Source organism: Lycorma delicatula, chromosome 3 (genome assembly GCF_047948215.1).
Source record: "Lycorma delicatula isolate Av1 chromosome 3, ASM4794821v1, whole genome shotgun sequence".
Taxonomy (NCBI): domain Eukaryota; kingdom Metazoa; phylum Arthropoda; class Insecta; order Hemiptera; family Fulgoridae; genus Lycorma; species Lycorma delicatula.
The window spans coordinates 130,708,292-130,729,383 of NC_134457.1; the positions used below are offsets into that span (position 1 = coordinate 130,708,292).

General features: G+C 28.6%; 1 protein-coding gene across 1 annotated transcript in view; it reads right to left on the minus strand.

The window, feature by feature from the left end:
* Nucleotides 1-4,323: 4,323 nt before the first annotated feature.
* Nucleotides 4,324-21,092, minus strand: part of LOC142320981 (uncharacterized) — a 261,926-nt gene continuing 245,157 nt past the window's right edge. Inside the window, exon 6 of the mRNA XM_075358980.1 lies at nucleotides 4,324-4,742. Coding sequence (XP_075215095.1) covers nucleotides 4,515-4,742 — 228 coding nt within the window. The 3' untranslated portion in view covers nucleotides 4,324-4,514. The remainder of the gene's footprint in view (nucleotides 4,743-21,092) is intronic.

Here is a 21,092-nt window from a genome sequence, read left to right on the forward strand (position 1 = left end):
AACTTATATATTTCACTCGCTTCCACAATATGGTACATATATATATATATATATATATATATGCATTTTTGAGATCATGATTAGAAAAAAGGGAAAGAAATAAAGGCAGTGGTTATATCACACAAAATAAAATATTTATACATATCTTTCTTTGTGAAACTAAATAAATGATAAAATTTGATCATCCATTTTTTCCTTTACCATTTTGTTTATAATTTAATTTCCAACATTTCATTTTGTTTATATTTATTTTTTAAATAAGTATAAAGGATCTGAAGAACCAGTGGAATCTGGGTATTATGGGAAAGCGCCTGTGGACTGAGTTGGGACTCAGACTCAGACAGGGTTTCCTGTCTGAACCCAATAGCTTAAGTACCTATTAGAAAAAGTCAGTTAATCCCCAAGATAAAAAGAAAATTTCAAGATGTCTTAGTTGAACTTAAGTGGGTCTTAGTTGAACTTAAGTGGATAGTTAACCACAAAAGCATGAAGATTGTGCATGAGAATATGGAACAAAAATTTTGTAGTACATGAAAAACACTGTGGCACCCAGAATCTTTCAGATGAAAGACTTGATCAGATGCTACCACTCTACCATAGAAGTCAGCAGATGAATCTGTTCCCTAAGCAATAGATGAAAGAATGCTTTATCCACTAAAATGATTAAAAGAGACTCAGTTGAAAAAATTTATAAAAATAATACATTTTAAAATCATGTAGCATCCAAACACATTAACTTAACTTTAACCTCACTTTGAAAAAATTCTTATGAGCAAATGAAATCTGAGCAGCTAACTGAAAATACAGATATATTTACATAACCTAAACTTTAACTAATTTTTTCCTTTAAATTAACAATAGAGTAAAAAATAGTTTTTTAAACATTTAAAAAAAAATATTATAATTACATAAGTTGCCCTTGATCTGAGGTAGCTTAAAAATTTGTATGTAATGATCTAAAAATATGTACTGAAATTTATTAACTAAAATTGTTAGTGTTTCCAAATTACAAAACAAAAAAAAAATTTGAAGCACAAATACACTGAGATATATCAGATCTTAGCATATTTTTTTTTCTAAATGCTGCATGTAGCATAATGATAAACATTTAATTTGGGCTTCAGCTGAAAACATTTAAAACTTATTTCCAATACTTGGGATGGATTAATGTACACCATTTTTGCAACATTATTCTGCATTGTTATACAGCACTGTCATTATATTTCAAGATATACTACATTGTTTTTTACTGGTCTTGTATTTTGCATGAATAATTCTGACACAGCTGTTAATTACTGCTGTGTAATCACATAATTTTAACTGGATTGAACTAAAACCAGCAGCAGTAACTGTATAATTTATTCTTTGACCATTAATAAAGGTAGAATGCAAAATAAATAATTTTAAGCCTTTCAGATATTTTGTGTAGCCTATAAAGCTAATGAATTTCTTACCCAATATCAAACTGTGAAAATATGTTTAATGTTGTTGGTAAACTTAAGAACTAAATTATTCTTTTGAACTTGTTACAAGTATGAGATTACTTTATTTTTTGGAGCAATTAATGCCCTGTAGAAATAGTAAAAGGTGTTACAATCTGTTTTCATCTAACTAAAATCATGAAATATGGCAAGAATAAATTATTCAAGTGTGAACAAAAAGTTCAGTTCAATAATAAAACATCCCATAATTGTACTGATACGATTATTTGACCAATATTAATTGGTTAGCAGTTTTAAGTTGCTGTTATTGAACTGCGTATATGGAATTAATTGAATATGTAATATAGATGATTAATTTGTGCTACTATTTTTGCTTCTCTTCAGGTCATTTATTCATGTTATCCAAAATAACATCAATATTTTCAATAATATTACTTTCAAGATAGTGTATGCTAAGTAAACTGTTATCAAATTAGTTGTCAACAAATCTGCTTGGATAGTCTTATTTACTATAGTTTTACTGTTTTAAGAGTAGAAAACATTAAACATTTTAATTTACTTTATAATATTCATAAATATACCGGGAAAAAAATGCTATTATGACAACTTATGTAATGTATATATTTTTTTAAATTATTAAAAAGTTTGCTCATCTGAATTGTTCGTAATTACTTAATAAGAGTAGCATATTAAATTTTACTAACATAATAATTTTTTTTTTTAAATTACCTGTAAATATGTAATTAATACAAGTAATGTAATATTTATAAATGACTGACTAGAGTCAATTAAATCTGCAATATGTTAATATTAAAAAAAGAATTATAAATATTATTTTATTACTAAAAATATCATTATTTAAATTACAATAGTCATTAATTATGCATCTACCACTACTACTACAACTATTATCACTGTTTAAGTGTTTTGTTTTATCAAGGCACTTTAATACCATGAATATTGAATATTATCATGATACTTGATAAATATAATGTTAAATTAATGTATAGAATTTAAAAAGTAAAATATAATACATTCTCATTACATTATTTTTTACACATTTTATTGCTTTTTAAGATTTAATAAAATTCTTTTGAATATTAAATACTATTATTATAAAATTAGAATCTTTGCTTCCCTGGAAATAAATATTCAGCTTAAGGACTTTTTTTAATGAAGTTTTGTATTTAGATATATATATATATTTCAAGAACAATTCAATTACCGTAATTTATTCTTTAAAACAGAATGTGGTCTATATTTGTAATGAGGTAGTACAGTATAAATATAGCACACTCCATTATGTAAGTTGTCATTAGGAAGGACTTCTATGAAACATTTTTAGAAATCCCATTTGCAATATCTCAAAAACCTGAGAAATTGAGCATTAAGAGACAAAAAAACTATGGTCTACATTTTTGTACTATAATAGTACAAAAATAATACAAACAGTTTGTAATACTTTTTGAGATAAAATTATTTACTTTTTAAAAAACCTTACTTAGATAAGATTTTAAGTAAGGAGTTAATATTTTGATGAAATGTCATCACATCTACTTAACAAATGTTCATCTGCATATTTTTTATACCTGATATGTAGATGTTCTACAGTCAAATATACAATATTTTGTTTTTAGTATTGTTACAGTAATTCAAAAATAACGATTAATAAAAATAATAGTGGTGTTATTCCATAAAAAAAATTTATAAAAAAAAGAATGGAAAATTTTGACCATGCCTATTATAGAAGTTGTTAGCCTAAGTTAGGAGAAAACCACCTGCCAAACTGAAATTGATTTAATTGCCTGCTGTGATTGAATATAATATATTTTTTCAAAGAAAATAACAGTATTCACTAGAAGAGAACATTTTTAGGACAATTTTGTAAGTACATTCCAGTTCACAAACGTGTTGAGAGGGTTTTCTGATCACATTAAACATACATAGTATTACATATGTAATATAGAATATTATCAACAAAAAAAAACACCCAAAAATATCACTTTTTTAGAAATTAAATAGACAAAGAAGAATTTTGAAAAAGGTTTGCTCTGATCAAAGCAAAAGATCTTTAGTCAGTTTAGTTTGTCTAAAATCTTTTATGTACTTTTCTATTATGGCAAAATGATTTTGTCATGTACAATACTTTATCAGTAACTTAATAAATCGTTTCAAATAGAAATTTAAAAAGTTGTGTAAGATAAAAGGCATAGAGAAAGCAAGCATGCTCTGAAGGGTTTATGAAAACTAGCATATTGAAAAAAACAATAACTTTAACATAGGTTTTTAAAAAACACTTGAATGAATAAGTATGAAGGTCGTTTTTGAAGGTAGTTTATAATAAATTTTTATCATTTTCACGGTGTAATAACTAAAAACATAAGAAAGTTTAAGTCAGGTTTTCTGTATAAAGATAGATATTTTTTTTGTTTTCAGGATACATGTAAATCGTTTTACCATTTTAAATGCAAAAATTTAATAATTTTCTGCAAATTGATGTGCTCTAAATACATGAAAAATAACAAAAAACTTATAACAAAAAAAAAAAAAATGTAAAAACTTAAATCTATCATCTATAGTATTTTTTCTGCTTATTAACTGTATTTTTTTAATAATCATTTGATATTTTGAATTTAAAACAAACAAAAAATAAATCTTTATCTGAGTATTTTATTTATATATTTAAAACTCTTAATTGGTAAAAAGTAATTTAAATGTTGCAGGTTCTTTGACAGTTGAGTGATGTTCTAATATATATCAAATGTGAAAAAAATAAATTTTATATTAAAATATTTTTCCCTTTATTAAATACTAAATCAGAGTATTATAAAAACATAAATTTCTTCTAAAAAATCTTTTGTAAAAAAATTTGACTTGCATAATTAATTTCAATATAAAAGGATTTAGAAGAAAAATAAATAATTATATTTACGTAAAGTACTATTTACTTAGTAGAGAATTTAAATTTCTTTATTTTAAAAGCAATAAAATGTGAGAATTAATTAAAATATTTGAGATGTATGTTTAAAAACAAAACTTTAAATTAAAAATTTTAATTTTTATATTACCAAACTAACACAGTCCTGATGAAATAAATTGACCGTTACATAAAGATCCAAAAACACGTTTTCCCCGTGTAAGTATCATACTAACAACCATCACAGATAGAAGGAAAAAGAATAAGGCCATCATTGAGGTTACCACTCTGCACCAACACCTTTGTCTTTTGCTTGCTTTCAGTTTTCGCATCAGTCTCTCAGCTTGATGCACATCTAGCGTGAAATCTGGACCACGGCAAACCTATAAAATGATAAAACCTCATATTACTATTCAATAATTTCAATAATAGATTTATTAACATTTTAAAAGGTAATATGTAGAGTGTTCACATGTTGCTGTATTGCAAGTTGTTATTCCCAACTTAGAATTTAACTCACCTTTGATAAGTAAATTCTTAGTAAATTTCTCTCTGTTGGTTACAAAATTTTATCTACTACTGATATGAATACTATTAACCAATAATTCAATGTTATTGGTAAATAATATTATTTAGAATCTTTTGGATGGGGTAAAGCTTTACGTACGCAGGACCTACACTTACTTATTAATCCCATTACTTGTTTGTGAAGTGACCTTGTTTGTGTAGGTATTACAAGCTAGGATGCATTAATAGAGGCTGGGATTAAGAACTAAGGAAATGACAGCATTAAAAATTAACTGGTGTATCTAAGCTTCAATTTGTCAGCATTTTACTTTGAAACTTTCCATTTTTACTTCCTTGTATGAAGTAAAGGAAGTACTGAGATCATGAAAAATTTCAGTTTCCAGATTTAAATGGAAATATGCATTTTGACCATCCCTGAATCTATTTTGACTAGTTTTGGTGCGATGTCTACATGTATGTATGTATGTATGTATGTATGTATGTATGTATGTATGTATTTATGTACGTATGTGTCTTGCACAACTTGAAAATGATTAGCCATAGGATGTTGAAATTATGGATTTAGGACTCTTGTAACATCTAGTTGTGCATCTCCTATTTTGATTGCAATCAATTAGCCTAAAAGTGCCCAAAAATCCAAAAATAAAAAAAAATTAGATTTTGGACTTTTTCTTAACTGCAGTAAAAGATCCTCACTGAGAGCTTTTCAATGATATTTCATAAGTGGTACTTATTTTCATTGGTTCCAGTGTTATAACTAAATAAAATTTTAATTAATGAAATATTTTGATCTTGCAAGGGGGAAGACACATCGGTTTAAATCTTACTTCATCTTCTTCTTTTTTAAATTTTTTTTAAATTTTTTTAATTTAAATATATTGATTTATTAATAATTATTAATCTCTCATTGTAAAAAAATTTTTACAATGAATAATAATTCAATAACAAAAAAAAAATATCAGAAGTTTTTAATGAAATAGAATTTTATGTAATTTTCATTTAAAAAACTGTGTAAATTAACTGTGAGCAAATTTATATCTATTACATGAAATAGATATTACATTTTGAAAAACAAAACACCCTGATTATGTCATTTACATTGGTAAATTTAATAAATTACCTAATACTAAAGCATCTTTCCAAATTTATAAAAGCTTTATTTTTATATATGAAGCGTATTCCTTAGATAATGAATTTTTTAAATAGTTCTAATTAAATGAAACAGAATTTTCTACATCTTTATTTAATGTTTTATTCTTTATTAATAATTTATTTATTTATTTTTCATATTTTACATTACAATTATTTCATATAATGTTTTACGAGGTTATATGGACTAATGTTACCACTAAATGAGGTAGTGAGGTTTTCCTATTCTCACCTTGATCTTTCTAAGCAAATGCTGGAGTAGTTCATCTTTGTTATCTGACCAGTCCTAAACTTAACCAATCCTAACATAATTTATATAATTTGTAATTTATTTATTGATCTGAACTGTATATATTTATTAACGGTTTTACATAATTTGAATTAACATAAAATGTTATAAAAAGAATTTAGTAAGCATTACAATTTATGCACACAGCTGGTAAAATCCATGTTTTATTATAACCTACATAGGCTAGTTAATAAATGCTTACCCTCAAGCAGTTCTGTATTTAAAAGCTTAAATGTAATAAAAAAAAAAATCATTCTTCAGTTATACAGCAGCAGATATTAACTATTCTGACAGGTTTTTAGATTAAGTTCATAACAACATTCCAAGCTATGTCTGAGACTACAATTATTAAATTTGTTACAACTAATACTTAAAAATATTAACTCATTGCATATGCTGGTAGGCAGCATTAATTTGTAAATAGAAATGATGTTATTAATTTAGTGTACATGATAGAATATATGTAACGATAAGAAGTTTGGAAATATAGAAAATAAATTTTTACCACACCCTGACTAATTTCATTTATTAATTAGCTGTATTAAGCAAGAAGTGTTTTGGAGAGGCGTATATTTTATGCGTGTGCGTGTAAATGCAAGTTATGTTTCTGAACTGAAATATAACAAATTACGTTAGACAACAAAAAGACAACTACCTAGACAGAATGAACTTTACTTCCGCGATCACTGATCAACCCCCTGCCTAGACTACAGCGATCTGTATTCTAGAAGAGCGAGTTAGTTACAGCAGACAATACAACGTGCAAGTGAAAACAACCTGACCTAACTTTAACTTACGTAGATGAGGTCGCGAACAATATTATATTTTGTAATTAGAAATAGGTAACTGCCCTTCATCCCTAAGTGATTTATTTTACAGTAATTTTTTTATATATTTGTATATCTATTATACATGTCTATTTTCTTTTAGGGCTCAATATTAAGTAGTATCATTCTACGGCAATTTGTTATATTATCTCATAGGTAATGGTAATTCTAATTATAAATCGTTCTTCGATTTCACAAATGAAAAGAGAAATAGAGACTTTTTTTTAATTGTAGCGTAATCAGTAACCATATGCATTCTTTAATTTTAAAAACTAGTATTCTAATTATGTAGTAAAACCTCTCACTAGCGTACAGCATCCAGGACCTGACAAAACTTTCGCTAAACAGAACTGTCTCAACTGCGTTATAAATTTTGCTTTCATCATAACTTCCAAACTTGCTTTAGTTTTCCAAGCCACTCGCTTAATTCGTGTTCATCAATCGATTATATAAATTTTTATAGCCATCGAGTTGATGCTTTGTAATTTTTCAAATTAAGTTCTTTATTCGCTTTTAATTTTTGGCCCATTATTAAAGGCCAGTAAATTGGGATATTTTTAGATTAACCTGCCAAAACCATTCAAAAACGTTATACACCAATGTATCAGTTTGTAATATTTTCTTTGTTTTAAATTCTTATTCTAATTCGTTAACTATAAATTATAAATGGCTTTGTTGTCATTCACATTTTTACTCATTTATGTTGTCCTTATTTGAAAATTTTACGTTAATTGTCTGATAATTTTTTATTCTTTTTGGAGTTAATCACTTCTACTTTTACTATCAGTATTAATTTTTTGCGTGCGTTAGGCCTATTCATTTTACGGAAATAACGAAACTATCAATAAAAAAATTGTACAATATTGTACTAGTAGTACAAATATGCATTCGAAATAGTCATTCAAAACGTACAACACATTTTGAAGTTATTTATGATTTTTTTTTTCTCAATAACACTTATTTAAAAAAAAAAAAGAAAAGAAGTTTGTGAAACCAAGGTTGGATACTGATCATTGTAAATCTGATGAAATAAGTCAAAGAAAGAATTAGGAAAAATATTAATGAATCAGTAATTACTTAACTATGAAAAACTAATTTAAAAAAAATGATTCATTTTATACTACATATTAAATGAATAATGAAAAAAAATTTACAAAGTTTCAAATACAAATTTTAATTACATAAGTAATTAAGAAAGTTACGAAAAAATCTAATGCACGACAAATACTTCAAGTACTTTCAGAATGTATGAATTTTTAAAAATTATAAGGAATTAATAACTTAATATCAATTAATAATAATAATAATTGTACATGTTATTTATTAAAAACCTATAAGATACCACATAATATATCTTGTAATAATTTAAAGTAAAAAAATTGTTTTTAGTCAAAATATATATTGGGTCTTACAGCTAAAAATGGAGTTAGGTAAATTTTGTATCTTCATTATATTATTTAAATTTACAAATAAACATCAATAAGTTACATACTTTATAAGCAATATAACTTAACTTATATAAGTCATAAGTATACGTATTTCAATTGAGTAAAAAAATTTTAGAATGCTTTAAATACAAACATATTTAAAACATTTATTATTTATTAATAATTATATGGCCTTCAGGGGAATCACTAATCGGTTCAGGTAATATAAAATCAATTTATAAAGGTTCATGTGTTAGGTAACAGCTATGTATTAAACGGGTTACCACCTTTTTGTTTCCTTTGATGAAGTAAAGGAATTATTGTGATCGCGAAAAATTTCTGTTTACAGATTTCATCGGAAATATCCATTTTGACCATCCCTGAATCCATTTTGATTAATTTCAGGGTGATGTGTGTACGTACGTATCTCGCATAACTCGAAAACGAATAGCCGTAGGATATTGAAATTTTGGATTTAGGACTTGGCAACATCTAATTGTGCACCTCCCATTTTGATTGCAATTGACGGAACAAAAAAAAAATAAGATTTTGGGCTTTTTCTTAACTGCCGTAATAAGCTCTCATTAAAAGCTTTTCAACGATATACCATAAGTGGTACTTATTTTCGTTCGTTCCAAAGTTATAACCAAGTTTAAATAATGAAATATTTGGATCTTGTAAGAGGAAGGCACATCGGACCGAATCAGACATCATTCCTTTTTATAACTTTTTTTAAAATTTAAATATATCGATTTATTAATAATAATTAACTTCTGATTGTAAAAAAATGTTTACGATAAATAATAATTCAATAAAAAAAATATATATATGAACAAATATCAGATGTTATTAATGAAATAAAATTTATGTACTTTTCATTTAAAAAATATGTGTAAATGTAATTTAATAGGCCTACAAGGAAGTCATGTGGTGTCCACATCTGATTTTTTAACCTCGTTAAATAGAAGATTAATTTCGCAATCATAGAAGATATAATTATTAGATGATCGTCTCCAATATTATCGAGAGATAGGAAAAATGAATTCTAAAAAAAAAATCTTTACAAAGAAATCGGCTATTGATTACTATCACTTTTTACAAGCAACTAATTTTGCAGGAAATATTTAACTTTCATTTTTGATACAAACCTTATCTATGCAATTTAATAAGTTTGAAATTTTCGTTAATTAACAGATAAATATATTTATTACTTACACATTTATTATTTTTACTTCCTACATTTTTTTAGATTATGAAAAAAACTAGCCATATATTGCATGACTTTCCCGTCTATTAATAATAATAAAATTTGAGTTAGAGAAAAAAAATAACATTATATTTATTAGAAGTGTGGGAATAATATTCTTCTAGAGCAATTTATTTTTATAATCGCTCGCCAGAAGGATTGCGACTATTAAGTAAAATTTTTAACTACGAGTAACGTGACAGAAAACTCTTCAAAGATTGGCATCTAGATTATTATATAAATAATATGCATCACCTCTTATGACACAAACAATGCAATATCAAAAACAAAGATAGCAAACAATAAAGTCAGATAATTAATAGTCACAAAACATTAAATTCATTCAAGTAATGTCACAGATATTAAAGTCAGATAAAAACAACAGACACCGAATTCTCAGCAGAGAATCAGACCATCTCAGAATCGACCACCAGCTACAACATAGTCAAATCCAATATAGATTCTTAAAGTTGACCATGCCCTCATGATTAATAATGCCTTCAAAAATCAGCGAGGTTCAGTATATGTAACCTCCTTAATCGTCTTACTTCCCCACTATTTTCAAGTGGATTCAGTACCAGATCATTTATATATGCTTGTCCGGCGGATACGTAATCCCTGCTGGTCCTTCATATCTCCTCACGAACACCTGGCACCACGATACCCGTGCACCTCATCGTTCCTAGCGAACCATGGAACTCCTGACCCTGGTAACATCTCGAGTACCTTGTTTTGAAATCGTTTGGTGATTTCAAAATGTTACTATTACAAGCAGTTCCCTATACCTTTACACCGTACCTCCATATTGATTTCAGAAAAACTTTATACAGCAACAATCTTTTCTACAAGGACAAATGAGACCGTCCGTCAAGAAGCCAGTGTACTCGTGCAAGTTTAACATTCACTTGTCTTTTCATTTCATCCTTCCAGGTCAATCGACGATCTAGATATAACCATAGGTAACGTACCGTGTCCGCGTCAGGATGAGAGTACTTTCCAGTTGAACCGGAGAGCAATTACTACTCAACATAGTAAATTTCAGGTGATTCAATTTGGCAGGATTGACTTTCACCACCCGTCTAGCAGCCATTCGTTGAGGTCGAGTGTAGCTTGCAGTTTACCCGAGGCAAACTCGGATTCACCATCTACCGCCAAAATCGCTGTATCGTCTGTGAAGGGAACTGAAACATCGCAACTGAAACATCTTCTGTGTTGGGAAGGTCTGCAGTGTAATCAAATGTAGAATCGGACCTAAAACAAAACCTTGCGGAATTTTTGGTAAATTATCTATCCAACAATACCTGGTTATATCTGACATAAGAAAACCGCCCATCTATGTAACTACGTAACACAAGATAGGCCGGTTGAGGAAGGCTTGACTTCAGTTTGAAAAGGAGACCAGGAAGCCAAACTTTGTTGAATAGATTTTAAGAAAAAGTTTTCTAAACATATTCATGTATAGTTAAGCTAAAAAAAATTGCTTAAGTAGAGTTTTCTCTAAATCTAACAACCCCTTCAAGAAAGGCTAAAATAAGAAAAAAAAATTTCAAAAACGTTTCTGCATTTTAGGTCCGAGTTCTATAATTTTGATAAATTTTAAACGTTTCCTGATAGTTCCACATATGAAGTATAAAATTTCAAAAAATCGTTGAAAAATATTTAAACCGAAGGGAGGTAAGACAAAAGAACAAAAATAATACTGTATTTCAATTTTCAGTAGTGGGGGTTGGTTAAAAAAACTATTTATACATACATATGCACTTAGGTAGCAAATTTATTTGCTTTAATATTTTTCTCTAAAATACCTTCGAAGAAAATCGAAATTGTTTTTTTTTTCGCGAAATATACATACGTATGTTTTCTTTTTTGTCTAGATGAACTAGTTGGACCCTAAAATGTAAAGATCTGCAAAAAAAACCGATATCTTATTCTTAACGTGCTCACCATACTTTCCTCTTTAATATAGTTATTCTAACTATATTCGCGGGGAAAGTAAAATAAATAAAATTAACAAAATCAAGATGTGGGTTATGTTTAAGTTACGAATAGTTAAGAATAAATTATGTTTAATGGTTTTTGAAATTAAATATTAAACAAAAATATTTTACAATTGTTTACAAAATTTAGAATTATATACTAAAAAGTGGATTTCGATAATTAGACAATCGTCATCTATGCACATAAAGAATTTATTAAAAAATATATTTAAATACTAGAAGGAAAAAGAAAAAAAAATTTATACTTAATTAGTGCTAAGATCTGAATTTATAAAACAAAATACACTAGAAATTAAAAACTAATAAACATCGCTATGAATTTGAAATTGAAAAAAAATTGTAAGCAAATCAACTATTTTAACCCGGAATGTTCAAAACAAGGTTGTTATTTTTTAATTTTCAATCATAAATTTTGTTTATTAATATAGATAGAATAAACATTTTTTGTAGCATTCTGTACATATTTTATTTATCTAATTAGATTTATTATTATACTATTTATATTACTTTTTTGTATCTACCGATGATGACTGAATAATAATCGAATTGCGCATCTAGTAATAAATTTTATGAACTTTTTATTGTAAACTGTAGAACGGTTCTTGAGGATTCTTTTAACTATTATAAAATCAAAAGTGTATTTCAGTTTCTGTACTGTATTTATTTATTTCAAAGCAACAACAGGCTTATACCCAATTGGTTACTTATAATAAATGAATTGATAACGTATGAAAATTGCTATGCCTAACCGGGATTCAAAGCCGCGACCTTTGGATGAAAAGGGTCACGAAGTATTAATTTAAAAGTGAAAATAACAGTCATAGGAAAGAATACATAACTTTTTATGTTGTTGAGTTAATAATTCTTGAGTTTTTCTTATAATTGTTTATGGAACAATTATTAATTCGTTTTAAATAATCAACATTTTTTTTAAATCTAAAGAAAACATTATTTTTAATTGTTTTCTTTATTATTTAAAAAATATATGATTTCTGTTCTTAAATGGTAGTGATACTGTCCCAGTTTATTTAAAATTTAAAAATGGATTAAATATATATATATTCTTAATATAAAAAAATTGTAAAACAAAGAAATTAATTATCAATTTAATGCGATACCAAAATAAGTCGGATAACCAATTTCAATGAAAGAAAAGGGAGTTTTAAATCTAATTAATATTCTTCCCTTTGAAACCTAAGAAGTACATGCTAAAAAAAATTGCAGACGATTAACTTTTCATAACCGTATTTCTATAAATATTTTTTCGACGATATAATCAATGGAAAGAACACTAAAAATGAAAAATATTGTTTAAAAGTGTTTTTAATTTACGTTTCTGAAAAATTCAAAATGGTACTGGTTTGGATTTGGAATCCCAATAAGATATGACTTATTTTACAAGTTACAAATTTCCATTCTTCATTCCCCTCTAGTTGGTTGGCTCAGGAAATTTATCTATTAGAAAACTTACTGACAAATCCCTCTTAGCAAATCCCGGAAAAATTTGGAAATATGAGCAATAAAAAATAAAAAACCCAGAAAAAAGCTTTTTTTTATATTCAAGAAATTCTAGAAAATGTTTATGAAATTATAAGATTGTCTACAAAGTGTTGCATTCATTTCTTGAATAGTATTAAATGGATTTTTACGATAAGATAACTCAAACGATTTTGATACAGTTCTAATTTCACTTCTTATTTTATGTTTTCATAAAATGTGTGAGTTAACCAAACAGGAATTACTTTGATGGAAATCAAAAAAAAATATGTAATTTACCACAAGATTAATTTTTAATTTAACGTTCTGTAATAATAATAATAAAAAAAAATCGCTTTTCAGTTATTTGTTGTATTATATTTAAAATATAATACAACTTTTTCACCTATTTTTATCACCTCATTTTTTAAAATTAATACAACTTTTTCACCTAAAAAGTTCTGAGTATATTTTTCTCTTAATTTTCTTTAAAGTGAAATACTAATTTTAATAATTATAAAAATTCAACTGGATTAATGAATGCCGTCTATCGCTACTCATCTCCCTCATAATAGTCTTTGTTATCTTAATCCTTTGTGCCCTTTCTTGTCATCGCTTTTACATCATACAATTCAATTCCGGCAACCACTGCGTTTATGTTATAATGAACATACGTATTATTAATAAAAGCATCGTATTTCTACATCACATTAATTTTTATGTTTAATACCTTACTAAATAATACTTTATGATATAGGTATTGTATCATCGCTTTTATAAACTTTTTAGTGAAAGAGACTTTGATTGATGAAAAAAAAAACCATAAAAAAGTCTTGTATTTCCAACAGAGAAGCAATTGTCCAATCACGTATATATTCAAGTGATCCCTTCAGTACCCAAAATACGTAAGTTTTTTAATTCTCTCTAGACGGTACCATTTTATCAACGTCCAAAATTAACCAAAAATGTTCAAATATTACTATTATGTTCATAACAGCTCTACGTAATATATTGATTTTTAAATTCATCGGAATACATTCCAAGCGAAATAAAGTGTAACAAACTCAACATTAAAAAAAAAAAGCTGAAAAAAGCAAAGATAGCCAAGTTTTTCTGGTGTTTTGTTAACACAGCCTTAAACTATCCGACGAGAAAATGGCAATCCTTGAATGACTGTTTTTAGAATAGAGGTCCAAGTTATTAATTCAAATAAAAAACACGGTAGCATTAATCATTCCAATAAACTTCATGGAGGTAATTTTAAATTACGATTAAAAAAATATTTATTTAAAAAAACAATGTAAATATTTAATTTTTATTATTTTTTTATCAGTACTAAAAAATCTGGTGGTCTGCGCATTTATTTATTGTGATATTAGATATATTGGTCTCTCCGGATTTGGGATTGGGAAAAAATAGTTTCGTAAATTTATTATCAGACTGTTGATGAATAAAAAAAATTGCATCACAAAATTTGTTTATAAAAAAACTTTGATTAAATATCGGAGTTATTTTAATTTTTTAATTTTATTTATTTATGTTTTTAACAAGAAACAAATATTACAGTATTCTCATTAATATAGTTTTAATATTACAAAACCGGTGACAGTAGCTATGACGTATTACGTAATACATTTTATAATTAATTTTAGTAATAATTTCTTTACGTAAATGAAATGAAATTCACTATTTTATTGTTTCAGAAGTGAATGTTACTCTAGATATTAAATAAAGGCATAACAGTTTCTGATAAAGAAATACGGCTAAGAAAAGTGGGGAAGAGAGAAAGAAAGATAAAGAGGGAAAGAGAGATTTTTAAAGTAGGGTGCCTTATATTTTAGCGACCGAAGTAATAGCTTGCTACGATTTACAGTTGACAGATAGAATTAGGTTACACGTGACTTCCTTGGTTGTTTGTTTTTGTACGTGTATAATATATATATATATATATAAAAAAAGATATTTTTTTTGTTTAAAACAGACTAAGGTAGAAGTATCTTTAATCAATTTTTTATATCTAAATTAGCAATGTTAAAATACGTCTAATATTCTAGCAATATCGTTTTCAGTCAACCATTAGTATTTACTACAATGTTTAATTTTTATTAAATTGTAAAAAAATAGACCGAGTGATCCCTTTATTTAAAACAAAATAATCTTTTACAAGGGAGCGGTTTTAGTTCGTAAATTTATATCTAAATTTAAATAAAAGTAAAATAATTGCTACGTAAAAATCCATACACTCTGAGAATGTTTTTAATTGTAGTTCGGCTGTTCGATTTTGGAAACTCAATTTTAGACAGACACCCGGCGCGAGGCTACGGACAGTTTGCTTTAAGGTGTTCATTAGAGGTTAGAAATAGTACCGCGTGCATCCACCAGGTTGTTCTAGTGGTGAACGCGTCTTCGCAAATCAGTTGATTTCAAAGTCGAGAGTTCCAACATTCAAATCCTAGTAAAGGCAGTTACTTTTATACGTATTTGAATACTAGATCGTAGATACCGGTGTTCTTTGGTGGTTGGGTTTAAATTAACCACACATCTCAGAAATCTTCGACCTCAGACTGTACAAGACTACACTTCACTTACACACATACATATCATCTACATTCATCCTCTGAATTAACACCTGACGGTGATTCCCGGGAGCTAAGCAGAAAAAAAAATAGTAGCGCGTGGCATTTAATTCCGTAACTGTATTTTTGCTGTCAACATCAATACGCGTACAGTCAGCAAAAGAAGTACGAAGCGAATTACTATGTAATTGTGTTTATATTGGTATCTACATTATGTTGATATTATGTATTTTATAATTGTGTATTTTATAACAGAAATGTATTCTATTTACATCAGATTGTAAATATGCTCCCTAAAAAATCATGCAACTGAGAAGCTTTTTTCAATAATTCCGACTTTGACTGTACCATCTCTTTACCTGACTGAGCTTTCGTCCTTGGTGAAAAAGCATGCGTTCTCCTCGTTTTGAAGGGGGTAATTTTACTATTTACACAACTATGCCCAGTTCTCAATAATAAACGGCCGAAGTATACATAGCGTCTCATAGATCTTCAAATTGAATAGCAGTCTGTCATATATTGTGATGAAAAGCCTCGTATAATTTTGGAGAAGAATTTGTAACTGGTGATCATGTTTAGTGTGGAAACATAAAAAAGGACTGTTGGAGCCGTATTTCTTCTACCGTGTAACAGACAATTCATATCTTGAGATTTAATTCTTGAGCTATTAAATAATCCTGTGTTTGACATCGGCTGCTCCTATATTTGGCAGTTGATATTTTCTTATTATACTCATAAAAATAGGGATTACTTGAATGAAGACTGTCAAATCGATAAAACACCGAGGAATAATGGAATATCCACCACCTTTATGTGATCTAACGCCTTGAGATTTTTTATTTAGGAAATCATCAAAGAAATGTTATTTTATTCAAATTGCCTTAATTCCCTCAAGGTATCGACTGAAAACTTAATTGATTTTAAAAATCAGGAAAAACTTTATTGGGACTAATATGTGATTCAGTGGTTAAAAGTAGCTATAAATCCATACCGGCAGCAGGACGATACATTCAATGAACACTTCCGCTGATGTGTATTAAAAATGTAATAATGTTTTTTTTTTGCTTTTTTTAAAAAAATGCACCACCCATGTGCATCACCATGTTGGGGAAAAATTGCACATTTTCTGCAATTCCATTTGTTACCTTACCGCATCTATGATATGGCGACAAAGTACTTTTCCGCTCCTCGACGAACAGCGAGTGCTACTTCAGACTGCCTCTCGGAACCCGCAAGTTTAACGTTGCATTCTCCGGTAGTAGACCATGTAGAAGAGCAATAAATCATACCTACCTTTTCTAACAGATAACTTCTAAAGATTGACACGTTCTCTCAGTTCATCTGTTGAGATATGCGTTTGATCAAATTTATAACGCTGCCAATTTATAAATTTATTTTTTACACCTTCAATTTCATTTGTTGTGTACAGAGTCGATGTCTGTTCTATATGCATGTAGAATATTCAAGATGGCTTCTTACCAGTGATTTAAAAAGCTACGTGCAAGTTTCCATTCTCCTAAAATTCCTTGCTATCCATTTAATGAGACCTAAGTTTCTTCGAGCCTTGCTTGCAATTAAATTTATATGTTCTGAGAACAACAGTTTTTGATCAAAGAGAACCAGGTCTCTAGTTTCCGTCTCTTCGCCAATTACCTGGGAAGCAGTGTAATATAAATGATCAGAAGTTTTTGTCTTCATGAAAATGCTAACTTCTTTATTTTAATAAGGTTAATAGGGATATGATTTAATTATATTTAATTGTATTTTATGATTTAATTGTATATGAATAATTGTATTCCAATCATAAACATTATTAATATTGTTTTGTAACTGAATATGATCCTCACTTCCAGAAATCCGGTGGCAGATCTTCAAGTCTTCAACATACAGCTGAAACTAGCAACTCAACACTGACACACAACACTTTTATGTAATCAAAAAAAACAATAAAAAGAAGAGAACCCAGGTTAGAAAATTGCGGATTCCAGACTTCATCTTATAACTAACACTCGATTTTGACCCGCCAAACTGCACATGAAAGAATCTATCCTCAAGATATGATCTAAATCAACGTACATAGCCTTCATTAAAACCAAACTTTGGTAATTTGTCTAACAAAATATGATGTGGCATCTTATCAAACGCTTTCTGCAGGTCAAAATAAATAACGTCGACTTGTCCTTGCAACTGCACACTCGGACCAACATAAGACAGAAAACCAGATAAATTAGTTGTAGTAGATCTACTCCTCATAAAACCATGCTGACAGTCTGATATTTTGCGAAAAATACATTTGCATATATGTACAAGGATTATCTTTTGTGCGCCTTTGGAATTACGCCATGAATTGACATGGAACGAAAAATCTCAATGGTTCGTTTACCCGGTTTAGGAATGGGTGTGTTCCTTCCAGATGCTAAGAAATATCCCTGACAAAAGGCTCCACGCAAACACACAGGCAAGAACAGGCGCAAACAGTTCCGCAGTACTCTTAATTATATATGGCGAAATACCATCAGGACCAGTAGCCGATTTTGAATTTAACTGCTTTTTTGCCATCAATACATTGACGTTTAGCACACCTGCTTGCCTATTTTGCCAACAGTACACCACTAAAAGAGTAAATCTTCACGTAGAAATTAAACTAAAGAGAGTGCTTCATTTTTTACTATTTAATTCTAGTCCGTGAGATGCCTTGTATCTTTAATACGGCTTATAAATAGAGATTTTTGAATCATAAGTAGCCCAATTTAAAAAAATCAAGGACCGACTTATGAGACGAAGCTTAATTAAAATGTTGTCTAGCGCTATACTTTTCCGTCTGCTTTCCCGTCAAGCACTATAGCAGAACTATAGCGTTAGAAGGGAAAGGATTGTAATCGGTTCAATTTGAGCGTATGTGGTTTACGGCGAATATTTACGTTTTGATACCTAAGGAACCCAAAAAACTCAAAAACCATAAATTTTCCGGATGTTCGGATGTACGTGTGTATGTTCGGTGTCACCTCTAAATCACCTTATATTACCAGAACTACTCGACCGATTTTGTTCAAATTTTGTCAGATTACTTCTATATATGGAGCATTGGTGCATTAAATTTTCAACTTAAAAGGTCAAGTGGGTGAAGCTGTAGCCCTCAGTATTTCGATATTTCGCTTAAGGTCTTATCTTTCTTAGGCATATTTTTTAACAATTAAAAAATATTTCCAAAAACATTTTGCAAAATCGCATCTCCACCTCAAAGCATTTTCTGAATAAACCAGTAGCTAAGTGGGAATACTGCGTCATTAGTACCTCCTCTCACCACAAGGAACGCTAGTGTAGCACTGACGTACAAGTGTTGTAGTCGTCTTCTACGTTGTGACGTCACAGGTGAGAGGTAGAATTAAATAAATGAATAATATTTAAAATGTAAAAAAGTATTTAAAGTGGCTGCTAGTACCACCACACCCGCGCGAATGAAATAGGGTATGCGTGCGCGCTTTGATTAGAGTTATTGAATTAAATAAACAAAAAATATTATATTTAAATAAAATGATAGTTTAAATTAAGTTGTGTGTGTATGCCATGCATCATAAAAACACTGCATGACGGGAAAGTCCTACAACTATGTTGTCAGCTTTTTTTACTTTATTAAAATACAGTCTGTCTTTATTTTTCTGCACGTTACGGATAGATATTTTACTAATAATATACTAAGACCTGCTTCTGTATCGTTCGTAATATTTTTTTTCTAAATATATTAAATTTTAATTTATGTAAGACGATATGTAACAAATGAGATTTGTTTACTTTCATTGATAAAAATATTTGACGCGTAATTATTAAATAAAAAAGATTAGAGGAAAAAAAAAATTGAAATTTTAGCAACAGTATTACCCGTTTACAATGCCGGATAAGTAATTTTAACTCGTCTTATACGATCAATTTCTTCTTAACCGTCTAAAATACTCTTGTAAATAGATTTCGGCTTAAACTCTAAAATTCACGATGTGTCTAATACTTTAATGAGATTTGATGACATCGCTGATGTAAATCACTTGGTCATAGGATAGGCATTAAGATTCCGTCGATCTCCGTGTTGGAGTGATAGCGTTCGTTTTCAGAAAGTTTTGGGTTCGAATTATGGTCAAGCGTGGCATTTCTTTCATAAAAATTGGTTTCAAATTCTTGTTATAAAAATGAAAGGGGTTGTTGTAATTTTGATCAGGTTTGCAGTTAAAACAGAGAGATTAGATAAATAGAATATTGTTTTCAGTATCTTATTTAAATAATACAAGGAGAAGAATAATTTAACGATTAATTAAATTTCAGGTTTTTGTAATACAAATAATATTATTACTTTACGGTTTTATAACAAAGTTGTGTCTAAGGCTGTAAAGTAAAAAATTACATAGAATACAAGATCCCCCCCCCCGAAATTGCCATTTTTAATACAGAAAACATAATCTTTACAAACATTTTTAATTTATCAACTCTTCTAATAATAATAATTAGCTTCCAATTTCAAATAGGTTTCAATACAGAAATAATTGATATCGAATCAAAAATCGCCCATCGAGATGAGGTGTGTGTTTCATGAAGGGGATAAAATTACATTTTAATGTAATATCTAAAAAAAAATTCTTCAAAAAACCAAGAGACGTCGCGCTGTCTTCTTCGTTGGTCTTACTGTGTTCGTTTGATGCGTTAGTTGCCGGGCCAGCTGCTACTCCTTACTCTGCTGCTATTGGCGCAGAGCAGACCATGTGGTGCGCCGGACGGCTGCGCAGCCAACTCTCTCCCGCTTCCTATGCTCTCTTCTTTGCGTCTTCCCAAATCACCTGATTTGGAAGTCGAGAGTTCCAGCGTTCAAGTCCTAGTAAAGCCAGATATTTATACACGGATTTGAATACTAGATCGTGGATACCGGTGTTCTTTGGTGGTTGGGTTTCAATTAACCACACATCTCAGGAATGGTCGAACTGAGAATGTACAAGACTACACTTCATTTACACTCATACAGATCATCCTCATTCATCCTCTGAAGAATTATCTAAACGGTAGTTACCGGAGGCTAAACAGGAAAAAAGAGAGAGTACGATGTAACGCACTTTTAAATAATTCGTTAAAAAGAATCCTTTTTTTGGCTGCTAAATATAATCTAACAATGCATTTCTTTTATTAATAAGTTTGAATAATAATTATTAAATTAATTAATTTAAATATTAATAAGAAT